The 21,886-nt window shown below is 55.0% G+C and overlaps 1 protein-coding gene across 6 annotated transcripts in view; it reads left to right on the plus strand.

The window, feature by feature from the left end:
- ADCYAP1R1 (ADCYAP receptor type I) overlaps window positions 1-21,886 on the plus strand; it is a 73,141-nt gene that overhangs the window by 24,943 nt on the left and 26,312 nt on the right. For all 6 annotated transcript variants that reach the window (XM_019726202.2, XM_074340962.1, XM_019726201.2 and 3 more), the window contains 6 exons: window positions 3,130-3,257; window positions 4,209-4,314; window positions 15,551-15,658; window positions 18,228-18,248; window positions 19,267-19,308; window positions 21,682-21,791. In XM_019726202.2, coding sequence (XP_019581761.2) covers window positions 3,207-3,257; window positions 4,209-4,314; window positions 15,551-15,658; window positions 18,228-18,248; window positions 19,267-19,308; window positions 21,682-21,791 — 438 coding nt within the window. In that variant the 5' untranslated portion in view covers window positions 3,130-3,206. The remainder of the gene's footprint in view (window positions 1-3,129; window positions 3,258-4,208; window positions 4,315-15,550; window positions 15,659-18,227; window positions 18,249-19,266; window positions 19,309-21,681; window positions 21,792-21,886) is intronic.

The raw sequence follows: 21,886 nt of genomic DNA on the forward strand, positions 1-21,886 counted from the left end.
CTCTGTGTAGCCGAGTGCCTCTGCACCAGGAATGTGTGTAACGATTATTATGTGTGGATCGGTAATCTGATCAACATACCTGAATGTATAAATTGCGGTGTGATTGCGGCTGCAAACATCTTTGTTCTCTGTTCTGTGAGCATGCTTCTGCATTGCTGAGAAGGAGGGAGGGATCGAGGGAGGGAGGGAGAGAGAGAGAGAGAGAGACTGTCAGCTCCTGAAGGAATCTCCCTTTGTGTATTCCACACATGGCTGTTTGTATCAATACCTTCAAGTGGGTGCCCTGGGGATTAATGTCTCTAATTTGTCTCTGTGGGGTTGACATGTCTTTATGCTCTTCTCTGTGGACCTGTTTCTGTGTGTGTGTGTGTATGTGTGAGAGAGAGAGAAAGGGAGAGAAATCAGCCTTCCCTTAAAACAGAAACTCCTTCTCTGCTCGCCCGCTGCCACCCACTTGCCCTCTGTAGCACCCAGAGCTGTGGAAGCCACTGGCTCTCCTGGGCCAGCTCTCTTGGTTCTAAGAAAGGTTACACAAGCTTTATGACCCTGCTCTACGTGAGAGTGACCTGGAGAGCTTTAAACACCACAAGGCCCGGGTCCCAGCCCCAGACAGGCCGACTCAGTTGGGCAGCGGTATTTTTAAACCCCCTCCGTGGTTCTGAGGGCAGCTCAAGTTAAGCGCCAGGCTGATAGGTTGCAACAGGTCTTGGAACCAGGGTCAAGGGCAGGAGGCAGTGAGTCTCCATTTGGGGGAGCCCAGTCCTGAAGGAGGGGTAGGGAGTGCCGTTGCCATCTCAGGATGTCGCTGAGAGCAGGGAGCTCTGACTTCATCTGCGTGTTTGTCCCTTTTCCTAGGCGTCCTCCTCCAGGAAGCTTGCTTGCCCCGTGTCCCAGGGCAGAAGCAGCGGCTGGCTGAGGGTTCTGGCACCTTGTTGGGAGTACAAGGGAGACAGCCCTTAGGAAGGAGCACTGTGTCCACTGGAGACACAGGCCGAGGCCTCATCGCCCACCTGTGGCTCCTGTCTGGAGTACCTGTGCCTGAGGTGGCCATGAGGCGGGCCAACGAGGGAGCTGAGAGGAATCCCTTTCCTCTCCCTGTAGAAAGCTGACCCCCAGAAGCAAAGGGTCTAGATTGTGGCCCAGAGCCCAGGCCCAGGATGCTGCTGAGGCTGCTGGCACCTGTGCCAGAGGGGCTGATGGAGGTGCTGCTGGCCCCTGGCATTGCTCTGGGTGGCGGCCTCCCTGTCTCCACCTCTGTGGGAGAGTGAGCTCCAGCCTCGGAGGCCTTCTGCCGGCTGAGAGAGGTGGGCGGGCATTCCTCTGTTCCAGCCAGGCAGGTCAGACAGGAGCTCAGACTCCCCAGGGAGAGTGGAAGTGACTGAGCCCCAGGGCCAGGTCATGCCAGAGGCAGCCTGTGACCTCCAGGGGTGTGGAGGACCCTGGGAGGAGGGGCAGAGACCAAAGCCTGAGTGTCTGGCACAGCCGGTGCCCACGGGTGCTGGGGCCAGTGCTTCCCCAGCCTGCACAGTCCTTCCTGAACCTCGGGAGAGGCTGAGCCCGCATCCCCTGGCTGCCTGGGCTTCCCAGAACTCCTCTCAGAGACACCTGGGGCCTCTATCAGCAGCTCTGAATGGGCCCTGAGCAGGGAGAGTGGCAGGTGGGTAAGATGGGGCTCCTTGCATTGAGCCTTCCTGTGGCTGGTTTTCTTTTGCCTTTTTGGGTGCTTTTTTGTCACCCAATTGAGCTTAGAGAAGCCCAGGGAAGTTTGGAGAGGCAAGGAGAGAGGGAGGGAGGTGTGGGTGGAGAGAGAGCCTGGGCACAAAGGCCCCCAGGTAACGGCTGCTCTGCCCACTGGTGCAGGTGTGCGAGGACCAGTGGTCCGGGTGCAGCCCCCTGGGCCTCCTGAACCAGGCGCCTGTGGCTTAGTGGGTGCCCTGACATGGTCCTGCTCAGTCTTTTAAACCACTGAATAGTAATAAAAGTAATTTAAAAATTACTGTGTAGTATTCCATTGTACAACTATGCCAGGGCCCATTAAAGGTGCCTGTTTGATGCGTGCTTTGTTGCCCTATTTTTTTTTTTTTTTTTGCTGTTGATGCCATTTTAAATGATGCTGCAGTGAATATCCTTACATATGCTTCTTTTTGTTATTTCTCTGGGATAGAGACCCAGATATGGAACTGTGGGATTGAAGGAAATATGCATTAGTGATGAGTGTTAGAAGCGGACCAGACGCCTCCCCTGGGGATGTGGTCCCATGGCCCCCCCACTGGCCCCCCTCCCTGTCATCCCCTCTATCGCTGGTCCTCGAGGACCTCCCCTCTTGGAGCTTCCGCCGCTCCCTCCGAGGCCCAGGCACACGCTTCAGCAGCTACTTCGTATGTCGTATGTCGTGGAGGTAAAGGTTTTGTCCTGGTGGCCCAGTGGGCTGAGGCAGGGTGAGAGGAGACTGTGTTTGTTAGGCGACCAGGCTGGGCAGCTGAAACAAAGAGGCCCTCTCTGAGGGAGCAAGTGAGAAATGTGGTTCTTTCTCACGCAGCGGCCTGGCCCCGTGAGCTCACGCGGGCATCCTGTTTCCTTTCCGAGTGTTGCTCCCCACACCTCAGGTGTGCTCCTTGCTGCACTGTCCAAGCCAGGTCGGGCCTGGCGTTTGGGAGGCCGCAGGAGCAGAAGTGGCGAGTGTCCATGCCTTACGGACACGTGGTGCGGAAGTTGCCCACTTCACTGCCACCCTCATTCCATAGGTGGGAACTTCCTCACATGCCCTCACCTGAGAGCAAGCGGCACTGGGAAATGCCCTCTCCAGGTGGGCACACATGTGACAGCTAAAACTCTGACACTGTAGAGAGAGATTTGGGGAGAAAGCCACGCAGACCATCCCAGGGGTCCGAGGGGGGCCTGAGCCAGTGTGCTCCCCACTGGATCCCCTGTGCTTAGCACTGAGTAGATTCTCAGCAGATGTGTGTGGGGCAGAAGAATCAGAACAGCATGGACCAGAGCACGGCGTGGCTCGCCTTGGAGGCTGAAAGCCTTGCTGCCCGTGGGGGAGGGGTCAGGAGGAAGGGCAGGATGTCCCTGCCCCCCTCTGCCCCTGGACCCGCAGGACTCATGCCTTGTCTTTCTCTCTAGCCCCTGACACCGTGGGGCTGCTCTGAGTGGGAGGTGAGCAGTGCTGGCCCGAGCCTCCTTCTGGGCTGAGAAGCGTCATGGCCAGCGTCGTTGTGCAGGCCGCCCTGGTAGCTCTCCTCCTGCCCATGGTAAGGACCCAGGACCCTCCCCTCCATGCCCAGCTGCAGCCCCAGGCTCACCTGAGCCCCGCTCAGAGCACCTGTGTCTTTTGTGTGCCCTTAGTCAAGCTCAGTGCTTTTGGCTGATATCGCTGCCAGCATCTTAGAATGAAAAAGGGTGCCCCTTCTTCAAGTCCCTCCATTGATTTGACCAGAAATTGTTACACAGTTTACAAATCTATTACGAGCGTGACATGTGTGGCACCCTTTAGAGTTGTGCAGTATACAACCTGCTCAACTGTATGCAGGGGCCCTGACCAGGGCTGCAGAAGGCTCTTTTGATCCCAGTCCCCAGCCCACAAGTCTCTGGCGCGTGAGAGCTCAGAAGCCCATTCTCTGCTCATGTCTCTCCCAGAGCAAGGAGGGTGGGCGGCCCCTGCCCTTCACGCTGGGGATTCAGACCAGCAGTGGATGCAGCTGTCTTCAGAGCCCTGGATGTGTGTCCGGCCTCTGCCCTGCCGTACTGTGTGACCATGGACAGGCCCATCCCTGGGAGCTGCCTGCACATCTGTGAACAGTCCGGGCTGGACTGGATCCCTGAACACTGCCCTTGGCAGCTCAGATAACCTATGCCTGCCTCTACTTGCCCACATCCCCTTAGAGAACCATTCCTGCCATGCAGTTTTGAGAATAATGCATGCGCATAGGAAAGTGCTATATATATATTTGCTGTTATCATTATAAGACATGGAAACTAAGACCCAGGAGGGGTTGGGTTCCCCAAGGCCACAACTTGAGTTGAGGAAGAGCCCTCATGGTATCTAAGACAAGTGGATGTGAGGCGCCTGCTGGCCCGGAAGCCCCTCTGTCACCATCCTTTTCCTGCTTCTGCCCCACCCCCACCTCTTAGGGAGCCGCTCTCATAGCTGAGTGTCCCTGCTCCCTCCCACCTCCATCCCCCACTTCCCGTGTCCCCCACAGATCCCCGCCATGCACTCCGACTGCATGTTCAAGAAGGAGCAAGCCACGTGTCTGGAGAAGATCCAGAGGGCAAATGACCTGATGGGCTTGAATGACTCCTCCCCAGGTGAGTAGTTGGTGAGGAGGGCGTGGCATTTCCAGCGTATCAGGCCAGCCTTTAGAACTGGTGTCCCAGCCTCCAGCCTCCTGGTAGAGAACAGCGGAGGGTACTGCTCCTGGGGTCCTTCAGAAAGTCCTTTGGGGAGATGGAGTCCTGGATCTGCTCTGAGCAGTGACCCTGGGGTGGCCCTCCTGGGGACAGCCTGCCCTGGGTAAGTCACCCTGGAAGGGGCTATTCTGTGTGGCTGGATGTGGCCCCCTTCGATCCCGCAGGTGCTGGGATAGAGCTGGCGTCTGGGCCAGCCAGTGGCTGTCAGAGAGCTCGTTGGCAGGCAGCCTGGGTCTGGTGGCAGCAGGGACACAGCTGTTGTCAGTGCTCAAGCTGGAGGGTACCTGGTCAACTCAAGGCAGGAAGTGTGGGGTCCTTTCCCAGCTCCTCTGCTCACTCCACCAGAAGCCAGAGAATGCCTTGACAGCCGCGGAAAGCCCGGTCCGAAGTGCTCTGCTGCTGTGCTTCTTTAGGGGCTGCCGTTAGCATGGGGAGGGGGCTGCCTCCTTGAGCTGGAGGGGACCAAGCACTGCAGGCCAGTAAGCAGCCTTAGCTCTCCTCCTCAGGTGCTCATAACACCCCTGATCCCAATGACAACCCAAAATGTCTCGCTACATTTCCAAATGTCTCAAGGGAGTGACGTGGCCTCTAGCCAAGAACCAGGGGTCCTGTGTAACCCCCTTCTCCTAACTCCCCCATTGTGCGGATGGGACACTGAGGCCCATAGGGAAAGGTACCCTTGACTTCCTGACCCCCAGTGGGGCCAGGGAGAGGGTCTGTGTGAGAAGTTGGGGATTTGGGGGTAGGGGCATCTCTGGAGGCCTTGCCAGCTTCACTTATGCCTTTGTAGCTAGGGGGTGGGGCTGTCTGCCCAGACTTGAGGAATCCTCTTTTCCCTCCAGACCCTCCTCGTGCACAGGGAGCTCTTCTGAGCACCATCTGTTTAAATACTTGATTCATCTGCAGCCCAGTTATGTGTAACGGTCCCTCCGGGCCAAGCTTCCCGGCCAGTCAATGAACATTAACTGGTAATGGAGCCGCTCCTCGCCATGCTGGCCTTTTCCTCCAGCCGAGCTCTGGCTCAGCCCTAACTGAGGCTGAAAGTGGATTCTAGGCCATACAAGCCAGGGAAACTGAGGCAGGAGGCCCAAATGGGCGACCAGTTGCAGGAAACCAAAACAATGTGTGGTACAAGGTTCTTGTTTAAGGGATGGGAAAGTGGAGCCCCGATATCCTGCCTCCCGGCCCAGGGCCACTGTTCCTGCATCACAGGTGGCAGATGCATTTGGGGTTGGGTAATAAGAAACATGTAGGAGGGAAGAGTAGGGATGAGAGGCGGGATTCATTGCACAGTCGTTTATGGAGCCCTGGGCTCCGAGAGCACAGGAAGGCACGTGCCCCCAGGCGTGTCTTGGCAGACAAGTGAGCGAGACAGAGGTGAGGATAGAACCCTCCTAGAAGGGGGCAGGCCAGTGCTGGGGCGGGGGCTCACCCCCAGGTATGCTCAAGAGAAGAAGAAAGGAGTTCTGGGAGATTCAGGGAGAAGCTGGTATTTCAACCAGATCCTTGGTTCTCAAACCTGGCTGCACATCAGAATCTCCAGAAAAATGTACTCACGCTACAGTCCAAACCAGTTAAAGCAGGGCCTCAGTCCGTCATAGTCACTATGAATTTTAGAGACTGCCCAGGAGATTCTGAGGAGAAGCTGGGCTCAGAATCCCGGAGCTTAGCCTTAGGGATGAGGAGGGACTTGACAGCAGGTGAGAGCTGAGGGATGGATGGATGGGGAAAAGATTAGGCTGAGGGAACCACAGCAGCAAGAGGTGCGGGGGAAGGGAGTGAGTAACTCCCCTATTTGTAACCCTGAATTGGAGCGGGTGGGGTGGGCCAGATAGCAGGTATGGCCGACGGCCCCAGGAATAGGTATCTGTATGTTCCAGATTCATCTCCACTGGAGTTGGAGGTAGGAGGGGATACCAGTGGGTGGTTTCCACTGGGCTGGTATCCCTCCAGTGTCCCCCAGCACCCTACCTGGTCCCCCTCTAGCCCATCCTCAGGTGCCCTGTGAGTCAGGGCCAACCACAGGTCATCCCCCCGTTCCCTGCCAAACCTGAACTTGGGTGAGGAACCCCAAGCCTATGGAATAAATCCACTCACCCACCCACTCATTCTCACTCACTCATACTCACTCACTCACTCACTCACTCACTCACTCACTCACTCACTCATTTATCTCCTCACCCTTAAACTCGCTCATTCAACTCAAGTGACAAGCTGGAATTTTAGGTGTCTGGCCCAGGTGAAGTGAGGGCAATGCCTCAGGTAGGAATCTATAGAAAGAGAGGTTTGCACTCTCATAGTCCTGATTGCAGTTCAGAGACTAGTGCCAGTGGGGGGAGGTGGAGTTGGTGCTGTGGAATCCAGTGGAGGGGAAAAGCCCTTCCTGTTGAGCAGGGTGAGTGTAGGTAGTGAGATCCGGGATGGCTTCAAGGAGGAAGGGGCGTTCAAGCTCAGCGTGGAAGACAGCATGGAGTCTTCTGGAGGCAAGAGAATAGCCCTCCTCTAACCCTGAGTGCTCAGAGCAGAGAGGAGGCTGCACCCTCCCGTGGTCTACCCGAAGAGAGGTTCCCCCACCTCTCCCTTTGCCTCCACTTTGTGTCATAGGGTGTGGCTCTATAGGAAAGAGCTGAGACCTAGTTAAGCAGAGTCAAAAGACAGCTATCACGTGGAAAGGAAGATGAGACTCTGGGCCCAGCTAGACCACCATCTCCTTGGGCCCTTTCCTGCTCTGTGCCTCAGAACCTCTGCTGTTAAAATGAGGGGGTGAAATAGATCACGTGAATAGCCAGCACTTACATAGACTTACCACATGCCAGGCACTGACTAGTGCTTTTTCCTCGCACTGCAGAAACCTAGGGGGCAGACTCTACTATTACCCGTTTTACAGGTGAGAAAACTGAGGCACGAGGAGGTTATGTACCTTGCTTAAAGACAGTGCAGCAAGAGGCAGAGGTGGAACGTGTATTCAGGTGGTCTGTGCCCTCGACCACTGGGATGTACGGCCTTAGAAGATGACCCACTCTGAGCCTCAAGTGCAGTTTGGAACAGGCTGGAAAGGCTTTCTGGAAGAGTGAAAGGTCATGTGGTAGAGGAAGTTGAAATGAGGCTGGAGAGAGGAGTTGGGAAGGAGGGCCCTAAGTGTGCCCCCAGAGGCCTGCACTTTGCTTGGCTATGCAAGTGCCAAAAAGTGTTTATGTGTCTAAGGGCCAGGAGAGCGTGAGGCTGTGACCTGCTTGGCTGGGTCACCCAGGCCCCAGCTCCAACACAGCGGAAGGAGAGGGGCAGGGCGACGGGAGGCCAAGGAGGGTCCAGCTCTGCTTGCTTCAGGCCCGTGGTCTGCAGGGGCTTTCCACTGAGTCCAGCACTGTCACGTGACGCACAGAGGGATGATGAGGCCAGAGGCTGGGCAGCACCTTTTCAAGGGGACTTCAGAGCAGGTGGCCTCTGGGAACCTTTCCAGTGCTGAAGTTCTGGGAGAGGGTTGGCCATGCTGCCAGCTGCCAGGTGAGGGTTTGCTAGGGCCTGAGAGGAGCCTTGGCAGGTCCTTGGGGCATCCTTGAGTTCAGGTTAAACATGCTCGGTCCATCTCATTGTGCTGAGTAGTGCATTAGGGCTCCTGGGAGCATTATGGATGCCCTGCCCAGACCAACAAGGTCAGCGCTGTTGAGGGTACGCGGTAAAAGCCTCCAGATGATTCTAAAGTGTATCCAGGTTTGAGAACCACTGGTCTGGCTGGAGAAGAGCCTCCCCTGGGGAGCGTGTGCCATCTCCAGCCAGAAAGCAACCCACAGGGTGCAGGTAAACCAGGCTGGGAGCCAAGAGTCAAATTGGAGTGTAGCAAAGCATCAGCAGTTGTGCGTTCTGTTATTAATCTGTGCTTGAGGTGCATGGAGAGTGGCCAGCCCTCCTGCTGCACCCCTTCTCTGCACCTCCCCTTCCCCTTCTGTCCCCAAGCACACACACTGTGCACAGAACGCTAGCCATAGGTCAGCCAATGGCCCTGGAACACACTGGAGAATGAAAAAAGAAAATATGTTCCAATGACTGTGAGTGTGAGCTCCCAGCAATGCTTTTACATATTTTTAGGTATTTATATATATTTTGTATATCTCCCGTGATCCTTTAATGCGAATAAAGTGAGTGTGTTGGAAGGAGGACGCTGACCTGTTAGAGATGAGGTGTGTCCACGGCCTGTGGTTGGGGGGACGGTCGGGGCTCCTGGGAAGGCACCTGTACCCTTCAAATCCTTGTCCCTCACTGGTCAAATCTTGGGACCTCCACCCCTCAGGGAGCATCGAATGGTGATGGGTTTTGTGGCTTTCAGAGTGGAAGCCAAGAGACAGAGGCACAGGAGCTGATCAGGCAGGAGGAGGGGGCAGAAAATATGGGTAAGGTAGTGGAGAGTGGAGCAAGCTTTCTGACTGGGTAGTTTTGTCTGCAACACCCTTGGCATGTTTTAAGGATGTTATTGCGACCGCTGTTGAGGAGAAATATTAGTGGTTTGGTCCCTCATTCCAAACTCCTGAATCCTAAAAGGGATTTGAGACAGCACTGAGTCCAGCTCTGTCACGTGACACACGGAGGGCCCGAGCCAGCTCTGGGACAGGACCCAGGTCTGCCACCCCAGTGGGGGCTGGCCTTTGTGCACAAGCGCTCTTGTGTCAGAGAGAAGGAAAAGGCTCCTGTGCGTGGGAACCTGAATCTCCACTCCTGAGGGTCCCCAGGCCCTTGCAAATCACAGGCACTGCCTGCTGGGCGGGCCGCTTTTTCTCTCTGCTCAGTCCAGGCGGCCTGCCTTCCTAGGGTGCGTCCAGCCAGCATCTCCTCTTTGCAGGCTGTGGACTTCCACCAGCCTGGAGGCCTTCCCTGCATTTATGAAGGGCTGGTTCGGTGTGGTCCTCCTTGGGAGGACTCTGGAGAAGATGGAAGAGGGAGGGAGGCCTGTAGCCGCCTTGGCGGGGGCAGAAGGAAGGAGGCTTGTAAGGAAGAGGAGGAAGCCTGCTCATTGCTATTCTGACCCAGCCTCCGAGGCCTGTCCAGGGTGCACAGGGCCTCATCTGAGGCCCCAGCTCCACCCTCACCAAAACAGGAAAGGCCTGGAAGAGGGGAACCACTGCAGGGCTGGGCTCAGGCTCCCCATCCTTGGAGCGAGATCAGCTTCTTATCTGCGTATCTGCTGAGACTGAACAAGCGCCCAGCATGGGCAAGAAGTGGGGTGCAGGGACGCTCACTCTGAGGCCCTCGCGCCCCAAATCTGACTGGAACCTGCGTTTGAACTTCCCAAAGGCTTGTTAAGGCACAGATTGCCGGGCCCAGCCTCTGGGTTTCTGACTCAGTGGGTCTGGCTGGGGCCGGGTCATCTGCATTTCTGACAAGTTCCGAGTGGTGTTCCTGGTCTGGGGTCCTCACTTGGAGAACCACTGACCTCTGAGGGGAGGGCCACAAAGTTAGCCCCCCTTGCCCCCCACGGAGCTCACAGCTTGCCCTCATTTCACAAATCAGAAACATTGGCTGTAAAGGAAATTTCAGGAAATTGAATCATGTTTTACCCTTGAATTGTATGCTAAAATGAGGGGTCTGTTCTAACAGTACCCGGCCTCCTCGGGTGGCTTTTGAAAGGGAGAGCTGCGCCTTTGTCTGATTCCCCTCAGTGCCCCGGTCTCACTGTGGGCTTTGAACACCGAGTGGAACTGCACAAAATCATCACTATGACAACCTGAGATTAGCTCCTTATTTTGTTCCAGTCGAGGCTAATGGCTCTTGCGTTCTCTCTGTTCAGCCTGCCCAAGTGGTCTTTCCCCCTCCTGTTGTCACAAGGTGCTGCCTCTCCAGGGCTGCTTTGTATAATGTCTTAGTGGGAGCATAGCCTTCTCCCCCTAACCAGGAATCCCCCATGCCTGAATTCCTCTGACCACATTCCACGGAGGCTTTTGGTGGGACAGGCTGAGCCAGGAGGGCACAGGCAGACGCAGTGTAGAATTGGGGTACAACCAGAAGGGAATAGGGGGGATTGGGCTGTCCAAGTAGAGAGTTCTCCCAGGGATTTCTGATCTCCTCTGCTAGGAGAAGAAGAGGAGGGGAACTTTTTCAACCTCTCAGCAGTGCCGGATGCACTTGACATCTCCCCCTTGAGGCATGTGTTCCTGGCTGCTGTGCCACGAACCTCTCTCAGTTTTCCTTGTGTTTCTGGACACCCCTCTTCAGTCTTCTTTGCCAGCTCCTCTTCTGATGTTGGCATTCCTCCTTCTGTTGGGGCCAGTCCCTCTTCTCTTTTCTTCTCCAATCGACGCCTTCTCACTGGACATGTCACCCAGCTGCATGGTGCTACATAGAGTTCCTGTGCTGACCACTCCCCATTCTCTCTCTCCAGTTCTCACTTCCCCTGTGGACTCCACACTTTTATTGAACTGCCTAATTGAAATCCAGCTCCTCTTGGCTCTTTGTCCTATCTCAAACGAAACATATCCCAGACTAAACTCTTGACTTCTCGCTTGCCTAATTCCCCCCACTGTTTGGCAGAGGTCAGGGGAGGGCGGAAGGGCTCGATTTGGAGCCGTGGCAGCAGAGATGGAAAGCAGTTCCATGTAGGAGAGTCTGGAGGTGAATGTTAACATAGCTCAGTCCTGCCCACTGTGACGAATGGCTCGTGCATCCATCCATCCAGCCAGCCATCCAGACAGTCAAGCCAGAAGCGCAGATGCCATCCTACGTGCCTGTCTCCCCTTCACCGCATTCGCCAGGCAGCGTAGACTGTGCTGCCATAACAGACAAAGCTTGTCATGTCAGAGACTTAGCACAATAACATTTAGTGCTTGCACGTGTCCCAGGCCAGGGTGGTCACCAGAGACGGGAGGTGGAGAAGGTCTCCACGTGGTCATTCAGAGATCCAGGCTCCATTCATCTCGGGGCACTGCCACCCTCTGTGGCCTCCGAGGACGCTGCAGCGAGGAGAGAAAGCAAAAGGGTGTGGAGCCTGGTGGGCATGTCTTTGAGACTAATCCATCACTTCCCTTCATCTACCATTGGCAAGAACTCAGTCATGTGAGATGGGGGAGCACCAATAGTCCCTGGCACATTTGTCGCCCGTGTCCAGCCAGTCTGTCCCCAGGCCCTAACAGTGCTGCCTCTAGACTCTTCCGTGGAACTCCTTTTCATCTCTGCTGCTACGGCTCCAAATCGAGCCCTTCCGTCCTCCCCTGACCCCTGCCATATCCTAACAGACACGTCCCCATGTGTGCTTTCCGGCTCTTGAAATCGATTGAATCCATCATGTGACTCCTTGTCTTAAAATGCACCTGTGGGAAGCAGAATAATGCCCCCACAAAACATGCCCCCGTCCTCATCCCCAAGACTGCGAATGTGTCACCGTATGTGGCAAAAGGGATTTGGCAGGTGGGATTAAGTTAAGGGCCTTATGATGGGAAGAGTGTCCTGGATTATCCAGGTAGATTCAGAATAATCACGAGGGCCCTTATAAGTAAAAGAAGGAGGCAGGAAGGTCAGGGAAGGAGAGAGATTTGGGGGTGCTAGGCCACGGACTTTGCAGATGAAGAAAGGGGCCACAAAGCAAGGAATGTGTCCGGCCTCTTGAATCTGGAAAAGACAAAGAAACAGATTTTCCCCTAGAGCTTCGAGAAGAAACACGGTCCCGCTGACACCTTGATTTTAGCCCAGTGAGACCCATTTCAGACTTCTGACATCCAGAAATGTAAGGCCTGTGTCATTTTAAGCCACTAAGTTTGCTTGGTTACAGCAGCCATAGGAAAGTGATACACCATCCAGGGGCTTCTCTTAGCATTTAGCATAAAACCCCAAATCTTTCACACGACTGCCAGGCTGTAAGTTCTGTGCAAGGAAGAGAGTGGGGCTGTTTTAGTCACCCCTGTATTGCTCTGCTGTGTCTGACTTATAATAGGTTCTTAATATTTCTTGAATAACTAAATGAGTAAGTAAGAGGGAGGGGAAAGGGGAAATGGGAACTTTTAAAAAGGGTAAAAAGGAAGAGGGTGAGGAGAAAAGGCATCTGGAAATCTCCCCGGCCCAGCAAAACTAAGCTTTGTCGGGACTGGAGTCTGGAATACATGGGGATAGAGGAGCTGAATGCATTTGGTGGGCGTGGAAGGAGAGTACGTTGCTGTCCTTAGTTAGAAAAACGCAAGGATCTCTCAGGAGCCCCAATCCTGTCCTTGTCTCCCCAGAAAGGGTCCCTTGGAGGACTCAGCTTCGCGACCCCTGAGACCAGCATGGGTCCCATCGAGAAGGGGAGAGGAGATAGAGCCTCCGTCTCTTTCCGTCTGGGTCAGGCCGGGAAACAATAACTGCAGGAGACATATGAACGGGGCATTCTGGGAAGCTCTGAGGAGGTGACCCGAGTCTCCTGTGACCCCAGTGACGCAGGCCAGAGGGCTGTGAGCTCCCGAGGGGGTCAGAGACGTTGTCCCCAAAAGGAAAACTCCTTCTCTGCTCACATTTCTGACACTAAATATGTGGGTTTTCCATACCAAGCAATTCTCCAGTTTTCTGCAGACACCAACCAGATGTCCCTACAAATCAATTCAATTCTGACCCAACCCGTCTGGAGTTAGCACAGACCCCACAGGGTCAGGGCTCAGCCTCACAAGGCTGCCCCTTCCCAACTGCAGTCGTGGGTCTGCAGGTTGCCCCCACTTCTGTCTGACTTAGCCACAAATCAGGGATTTCATGACCTCCTCCTTGAGTTCAGTAATTTGCTAGAATGGTTCACAGAACTCAAAGAAATACACTTAACAGTTTACTATAAAGGATGTAAATCAACAGCCCGGTGAAGACGTATACAGAGCGAGGTCCAGAAGGAACCCAAGTTCAAGAGCTTCTGCCTTTGTGGCGTTTGGGGTGTGCCACCCTCCGGCATGCGGGTGTGTTCACCAGCCCAGAAGCTTTCCAAACACGATTGTGTAGAGTTTTTATGGAGATTCCATGAGGTAGGCGTGATTGATTCAATCACTGACCATTGGGGATTCACTCAGTTTCCAGCTCCTCTCTCCTCCCTGGAGGTTGAAACCCTTTAATCACATGGTTGGTTCTTCTGGGGACCAGCCCCCTTCCTCCAACAGCCACTTCATTAGCAGGTACGGCTGACAGGGGCTTACGAATAGCAAATGGTGCTCCTCGTACCCTACCACTCAGGAAATGCCAAGGGTTTTAGAAGCTCTGCATCAAGAACGTGGGACAAATGTCAAATATATAATTCTTATTCTATCACTTTGTCCCAGTTCTCTAGACCCAGAAACTGGGATTGGGCCCTGGAGTTGTGGGTTCTAGTTCTAGGCTTCCCCTCTGCCCTGTCCCTAGGACCCTTAGTCTGTAGAGGGGACCCAGGCTGGGAACCTAACCAGGCACCAGGAAGGCTTGGAGTGTGGCAGGCCATGGGGTGGGGGTGGGGCGACCTTGGCAGATGCCCCTCGGGAAATGTCTGTCCTGTCAGTGGGACCAGGGATGGCAGTCCCAGCCTCCCCTGCCCTCCTCTGGATACTGGCAGGTCCTGAGTGAATCTCTGTTCCAGATTTGAGCTCTAGTCACTGGAGTTGGGAGTACTCTCAGAGACACCCAGCCTTGGGATACACACAGGGAAACTGAGTCAGGGTGGCAGGGTAGAGACTTGCCAGTCATGCAGTCGGTGAGGTCTTGGCAGAAGTAGACGAACCTCAGGTCGTGTAGTTGCTGCGCAGGTGCTGAGGGGACCCCCTGGCCCCCCCATCCCTCTGCCCTCAGACATAAACTCCTCAAATGGAGTTTCTCCACTCGATGGTGAGGGCTCGGTGGGGGGCGGGGGGGCGGCTCTCAAAATAGTTAAGAAAATGAATCCCTGCCCTGTGTCCATGCCTCTGACCGCCAACCCAGGAGCCCCTGTGCCATCGCCACCCCTCAGCCCCCGTGAATGCTCGCATCCATCTAAAGTGCCCCGGACCTCAGGAATGTCAGGGGGCAGTAAGCTGGCTGTGCCGCGGCCGCTGTCCCATGTTAAGGGATCATATGTTAACGGGTCTCCTGGGACATGGGCCAGACATAGCCGTACTCCATGGACGTTCCACGGTCAACATGGCCATGACAGCCAAAGATGTGCTGTTTGGCCTCTCAAGGACCTAATGTCACAAGCAGCCGGGTGCAGGCTGGAGTCCTGCTGGGATACGTGGACGGATCATCACTAACTGGCCTGTTGCAGTGACACCTGGGACTCGGCTGCCCTCATGTGGCCCCCAGTGTCCTCACCTTCCCGGTTTGTTGTGCTCAGAGCTTCCTATGCTGTTTCTGGCTCCCAAATCCCATCATTCCAGGAGCCGGATGCTACAGGCCACTGTGACCGGGTGAATTCCATCATCTTCAGGTCTGAATTCTGAGAGACAGACCGGTTCTGGTCCAAACAGCACCCAGACGTCAGTCATGGACCCCAACAGAGAGGCTATGAGCTCCTGAGGCCTGCCCCACTTCCCCTCCCCCCGCTAGCGCCCATCCGGGCTCCCTGTGTGACCTGTTAGCGCCCTCCACTGGCCTTTCTTCTCACCTTGCTCTGGTTGGTCTTCCGGCCCAGGCCTCCCTCAGGGGAATGATTTCCAGGGACACCTCACTGAAATCCTGACGTTAGTGATGACAACAGTAGGGAGCGTGTATGGAGTGAGCTCTTCTTCATGTATGAACTTACTTCATGTATGAACTTACATGTATGAGCTCGTTAATCTGCAGCCCTGGGAAGTGGGACGCTGTCGGAGACGCTCTGGCTGCCCCTCTTCTGGCAGAGTAGCCCTCTTCACAGCCGTGTTTATAGACCCCTCGGCAGGCTACGAATCCTCTCCAGAAACTGCTCTGCTCTGGGTCCCTCCACCGTCCTCCACCATTGCCCTCTCTCACGACCGCACCACCACAGACACTTCCTCTGCGCACCCCATAAATAGGGGGTCTGCAGGGTCCCCTCCTCCACGCTCTTCTTGCTTCATGTCCTTTCCCTGGTGAACTCCCGTCCCTTTGCACTCCCCACACCTGTTATGCTGGAGTTAAAGCAAACGCCGGTCCTTGGGGACCCTGTGAAGGAATGGAGGAGACAGGACTACTGGGAGGGCTCCCTGCCAGGGCCTGGCTCACTGTGGCTTTCTCCCCATAGGCTGCCCCGGGATGTGGGACAACATCACGTGTTGGAAGCCCGCCCACGTGGGCGAGATGGTTCTCGTCAGCTGCCCCGACCTCTTCCGAATCTTCAATCCAGACCAAGGTGGGTTTCCTCCCTTGGGCCCCAGACCTTCCTGGGAGACAAGCACCAAAGACCACCCTCCAGGCAGATAGTCCCTGCTCCAGAGCTCACCAGTGGAGGGGATGGGACCGCAGACCTCATGCACACAGGGACACAGGCTTCCCTCAGACGTGGCTCCCCACGTGGAGGTGCGTCGCTGTGGGAGGGATAAGCCTGGGCTCTCAGACATGGTGTCAGTCACCTACCCAGCTGGGGATCTTGAACAAGGCACTCACCCACTGTCCCCTGCTCCCTGTTCTGTCAAATGGGAATGTGGCCTGGTGACTGGGGAACGGAGCGATGCACATGGAGTCCCTTAGCTCAGGACTGGGCATGTTTTAAGGTTCCGTGGTAATTGTTAGCGGATGTTATTGTCATTGTCACTCATCTAGAGATGCTCAGAGGCCCAGAGAGAAACACACACAGGGACACACAGGGAGACACGCTCAGGCGGCTGGACATAGGCGCTTGCCCACCTCCATGCTCCACACCCTCGCAGTGGTCAGTGCACACATGGGTGCTTTACACAAAGCATGTTCTTGGTCCTCGCTGCCCTCAGCCAGCTACGAGGACTCAGGAGAGGAGTTTCTGGGGGTCCTGTCCCTTGGGAGCTCCTGGGCTGCATGTGAGAGGACACTGGACACATGGGAGCCCTGTGACTTATACGTGCTAGCTTGGGTGACTGGCATGGGATGGCACCCTCCCTGCGAGGGAATGCCATGTGGGCACGGTGTGATGAAGAGCTGAGTTTGGATGTGTCTGAGTTTGAGGTGGAGTGGCGAGCTGTTGAAGGGCTATGGAAATATTCAGGGGCCCCCGGGCCGATGTGGGGGTCCTTGGGTTGGGTGGTGGCTAAGCTTTGTGACTCAAGATACAGGGATGTGGGGCAGGGGAGAGGGCAGTGCTCTGCCCACAGGCACGAGGCCTTAATGAGCACATCTCTGTGGGGAGCGGTCTAGGACTGCATCTTTCCTTTGGGTGTGAGGCTGTGTGGCTCCACAGGCCTAGTTCCGCCTTCAGCAGAGGCCTTGTGGATTCCCAGAGAAAGCTGGAGTCTGGCCACCACACTGCCCCAGGGAAGAGCCTAGAGTCAGACGCTGGTCCTCCACCCCACCCCTGTAGGTGTTAAGGGAAGCAGAGCAGCAAGCCAAGGGCACTGAGCTGGCGCTGGTTGGGGACAGATGCCAGCGTAGGGCTCCAGGAAGGCAGTCCACCAAGAACCACCCATTGACCACTGAGCCCTGGGTTGGGGCCTTGGTTTAAGGAGGGGTGTCCTGGATGGCCTTGCACAGGTGCCTTGCAGCTTGGGGCTCAGCTTCCTCTTTCACCCACTAACGGCTTCAGCTAATGTCCTTCTAGAAGTGGAGAGTTTCCAAGCTCCACTCCACTATGGTGTCCTGCCTGCCTCCATCCCCTGTCCTGTTTGTGAGAGAGAGAAGGTAAATTCTGTTTTACACCTGGAACTCCATTAATCTTGATTTACCTGGAGCGGAAGGTACTTGCAGGAAGTGTGGCAACAGGAGACAGTGGCAGTGTATTGGGGTGCTAGGCCCCTATCTCGGGCAACCATCCCAAGATCAGAGAAGACAGGGTTTAGCTGCAATGTACCCCACCTTCCTCCCCCTACTTCTCCTTCTGGGTTCTTATAGCCACACCTCCCAGCTCCATACCTCCTGCCAGTGCAGAAGCAGGGTGGCAGTCAAACTCACCCCTCCTGACAACTAGGGGACTGGGTGTGACCACTTCCTGTCCACAACAGGAGAGGAAGTGGATTTTGTAAGAGGAGACATACAAGGGAAGAGCTGAGGGAGAAGAGGTACAGTGTGAAGGTGGGATGTCAGGATGTGGTGAGCTGTGATTCAGCCCAATCTCTAATTCATTCCTATAGAAACCAAGTTAATCACTTCCTCCACACATGCACTCCTTTCATTCATTCATTTATTTAAAGTTTATTGAAAACCTACTCTGGGTCAGGTACCCCAGCAAGACTGTTCTTTTCGACAACAAAAAAGGCAAAGTGAATCAGTGGTAAAATAAGATTTTCTTAAGATAAACTTTCCTTCAGACTCCCTCCCTCCCTCTGGCAATAGCACAATGAGTGTGTTACTCACATCTGATTCTTAATGGTTCATTAAGGCAGAGCCTTTTAGCGTCTCCAATCACAAGTGAGACTTGCCTTAAATCCTTAGAAAGTTGAGAATGGCGTTGCTCCTTCTAGCTCTTGGTTCCCAGGGCTGGATCTCGTGTTCATTGGAATAGCTGTTACTTTGCCGGTTATGGAGACACAGAAGCCCTGATCTCTCTCCTCCTCTCAAACGCCCTGCTTATGTCTTGTTATCTGTGTCCTGTCCTGGAGGGAGAGGTGGAATCTCCAGTGTCTGGCCAAGCCTCAGCTTGTAGTCCTTATGGCTCTGGGTCCCAGGCAGAGACTCTCTCCAGAGATTGGGGGTGGGGAGGCGGAGGGGCGGGAGTGATCAGCGGCCGGTGAGAGCACACCCAGCCTCGGCCCCCTTGCTCACCTCTGCGCCCTATCTCTCTTTCTCTGTTTCAGTCTGGGAGACAGAAACCATCGGTAAGAGGAACTCCGGAGAGGACAGACTGCTGATCATTTGTCCATCTGTCCATCCAGCAGGAGCCCAGTTCTGCCTGTTGGGAATGGGTGGGGGTGGAATGAGAGGCTCCTCAGGGACCAGGTTCTCCACTTCTCATTCCTCCCGCCTCCCCCCTTGGCCATCCTAGAGGGGGTGGGAGATACAGGAAGATGGAAGACACAGCCCTCAGCCTCAGGGTGCTCATGGGCTTGTATGGTAGGATGAGACTCACCCACGGAGGGGTTAGAAAGAAGCCTGAATGTGTGCGTGAGCCCACACAGATACTGCCGTCCTCAGGGACCCTCAGAGTTGGAATGTACAGCAAGCACGAGGACAAGCGAGACCTAATGAATTGTGTGCAGGCAGAATCATGTAACGGTCAGGGGAGGCTTCCTGGAGGAGGTGGCATGTCAGCTGGACCTTGGAAAAAGGAGGAGTAGAAGGGAAATGGAGTTGATTTTTAGTAGAGGAGTCAGTGTGGGTAGAGGTGGGAATAAAGAGTCAAGAGGGAAAGAGAAAAATGTCTGAGGATGAAGTCTTTGGGGTTTCCTGGTTGCCTTCGATGAGAGCAGTTTGGGGGCTGAGATGGAGGGTGAGCACCCAAGAAGAAACCCCAAGCCCAGGACTCGTGTTGCTGTTCCTTGCCCTTTCCTTGAAGAGGCCCAATCATCCTTTTTCAGTCCTCTCCCACGCTGGAGGCCCGCCTGTCATCCTGACAATATCCCATTTCCACTTCCTGTGGTCCAGGGGGCAGAACTGAGTCATCGGCCATCACTAACATCACAGAAACACAAAGCAAATGAGATGGGCGTTAGAATGTGCAGTGTGTCAGAAAGGTGTGTGGCTGTGGTGGATGAGGCTGCCTCTGGGCCGAGACCCCACCCCTTGTCCTCGAGACCAGGGGCAGCCTTGGCCTTCCATCCTGGACAGTCAGCAGTGGACACCCTGGCATGCTGATGGCCAGGAACTCTGACTCATGCCCATGTCTGTGTTTTGCAGGAGAGTTCGGTTTCGTGGACAGTAACTCCTTGGATCTCTCAGGTAAGGGCATCAGCTGGGGTCAACTGTGGGCTGGCTGGAGGGAGGGAACCTGCTGACCTGGGAGCACAGGGACCCCGCTTCCAGGCCACGTATGCCTCTCTGCTGCTGTGTGATCTTTGCAGGTCGCTTTCCTTCTCTGATAAAGCTGTGGGTTTTTTCTTTATGGAAACTTGCACTCAAGTTCTCAGATAGAACATCATGTATCCAATTTCAGGGGAGCACCGATCTCTCGAAGCCCCCCCTTGTGGACTCCAAATAAGGCACTGCATTAGGTTGCCCCTGATAGTCTTGAGCGCCCAAGTATACAATGGTGGTTCTCACACTCTTAATTGTGATCACAGTCACCAGTGGGCTTGTTTAAACTCAGATTCCTGGGCCCCACGCCCACAGCCTCTAATTTATAGGCCTGGGGATGTGTTTGTAGCCAGTCCCAGGCGATGCTGATGGGCTGGTCTGGGGAGGACGCCCACTTTGGGAACCACCGACCAAAGATTCTGTGGTCCTACGAGGGTGCTGGGGGAAGGCGCCCAGGGAAGACCTCACTCACTGCGGGGTCTGACAGTCTGGAGAGCACGCCGTCTCCCTCTCAGAACAGGAGAGTGGCACATTCTTGGGCTAGTTCTGAACACACAGGCTGATGCTTTTCTGTGTTATAAAGAGAAAAAGAGAGAAGGAGAATAAAAGAGAGGAAATGGCTCCCCCGTCTAGGACACTTTTTAAAAAAATGGGTTTTCAAAGCCACTTCCCTTTCCTCTTCCACTCCCCTGAGTGGGCAAAGCAGAGAGAAGGGGAGGCCCAGGGAGGGAAGGGACATGGCCAAGGTCATGGTTCCCTCGGACATGTGGGCTCGCTGAAAGAAGTGTTCACAGGGACGTGAAGGGAGGTTGGCTGCAGCGGGCTGAGGTGCGTTTGCTGGAAGAAGGAAAAGTGTGGCATCGAACTGGGAGAAGAAGTGACTGCGTCTCTCCCTGGGCCTGCCACATGTCCTCCTTGTCCTGTGTCGTGGGACGCAGAATCCCAGAAGCTGTGGAGACCAGACTCCCCACTCTGGGCAGAGCTCTCTATGGCAGGGTCATCGGCTCTCTGCTGCTTCTCAAAGCCCCACAATGTACATTTCTGACTCTCTTGGCTAAAAAATACTGGTTTTAGAGGTTCCTACTCAACTGGCAAGGACACGAGGTTGGAAAAGTGTATCTGCGCGTGTGTGTGTCTCCTGTTTTGGCCTCTGCGCTTGCCTCCTTCCCGAGCTCCCCAGAGGTGGCTTTGGCTTCAGAGGGCCGATTCTTCTAGCGACATGGGTACTGGAGCCCTTTTCTGTCGATGTCTCTTGCATACAATTTCCCAGCGCCTGAATCCGTGAAGAAGCATCCCCTGTGTCCTAATGTACCAGGTGAACCCCCAGGAAGCCAGTCTGGGAACAGGGGTCTGTCTGGGGTCACACTCAGGTGCGGGGCTGGAGGCAGGGGCTACTTGCCTTCTCCGTACCCCGGGACCCCTGCAAGTCACCCTCACAGGTAGCTGATCAGGAGAGGGGAAGATGAAACGAACACTTGTTAAAGGCCAGAACGGGCCCAGCCTGGCCTCCACTGTGCCACCAACAAATGACTCCCACCCCCTCCAGTGTCCCACAAAGTGGCCTTTAAAGTCGATCAGAGAAATAGTATGTTTGCGATCGGAAACAGCCCTCTACACCTGGAAAGGCAAAAGTTCTTTTATGAAAAAACCTAAGTATGTATTTAATAAGACCTGGTGCTTGGTTAGTGGATGTCTGGTTCGTGTTAATTCAGCAAGCCACGTGTCCCCTTGGTGTGGGATGTTGCAGCTACTGGAAGACCCAGAGCTCCTGGTGAAGGTGTCACCTTGGGCTGAGTTTCTCAAGGTGTGATGGGAGCTCCTGCTCCCAGTCACCTGAAGTGATTCCTGGACCACGATCCCTGGTGATGGGGGTGTTGGATCCAAAATCTGCGTTTGTGATCCCTGCTCACTGGTCTTTGATAAGTGATGACGCAGGGCCTAGGGAAGGGGCTCAGGCCTTTCCCTGGGAGCATTTGCCAGTTCCAGAAGCTGGGGGGTAGGCATGGCGGTGGATTCAGCCTGGCTCAGTCGCTTCACCCCTTGTTAAAAGATCAGCTCGTGCCTTGTCCCCCACCCCCACGCACCCCCCTTGTCCTCTGTAAAGGCTGAGCTCGAGGGCATCAGCAATCACTCTTTGCCCTCAGACAGTGAAGGATTTAATGAACCTTGACTCGCCATGCTTACCAGATGCGCACGTGGGTTTCCAGGAATTCCCACTTAAGAAGTAACTTTTGAATAAGAATTTCAGGACCCCCTTAAATCATTTTCGTGCCTCCCTGAGCTTTCCTTCTGCCGCAGACATGAGGGTGGTGAGTCGGAACTGCACGGAGGACGGCTGGTCAGAGCCGTTCCCTCATTACTTCGATGCTTGCGGATTTGATGACTATGAGTCTGAGCCTGGGGACCAGGTGAGTCTGCCGCTGCCCAGAGGCGTGGAGGTGGGGCTGAGGAGGCAGGTGGAAGGGTAAGGCCACCAGGGGCCTTGACGTCTGATGGGACGACA

The sequence above is a fragment of the Rhinolophus sinicus genome, linkage group LG09, assembly GCF_036562045.2.
Source record: "Rhinolophus sinicus isolate RSC01 linkage group LG09, ASM3656204v1, whole genome shotgun sequence".
Lineage (NCBI taxonomy): Eukaryota > Metazoa > Chordata > Mammalia > Chiroptera > Rhinolophidae > Rhinolophus > Rhinolophus sinicus.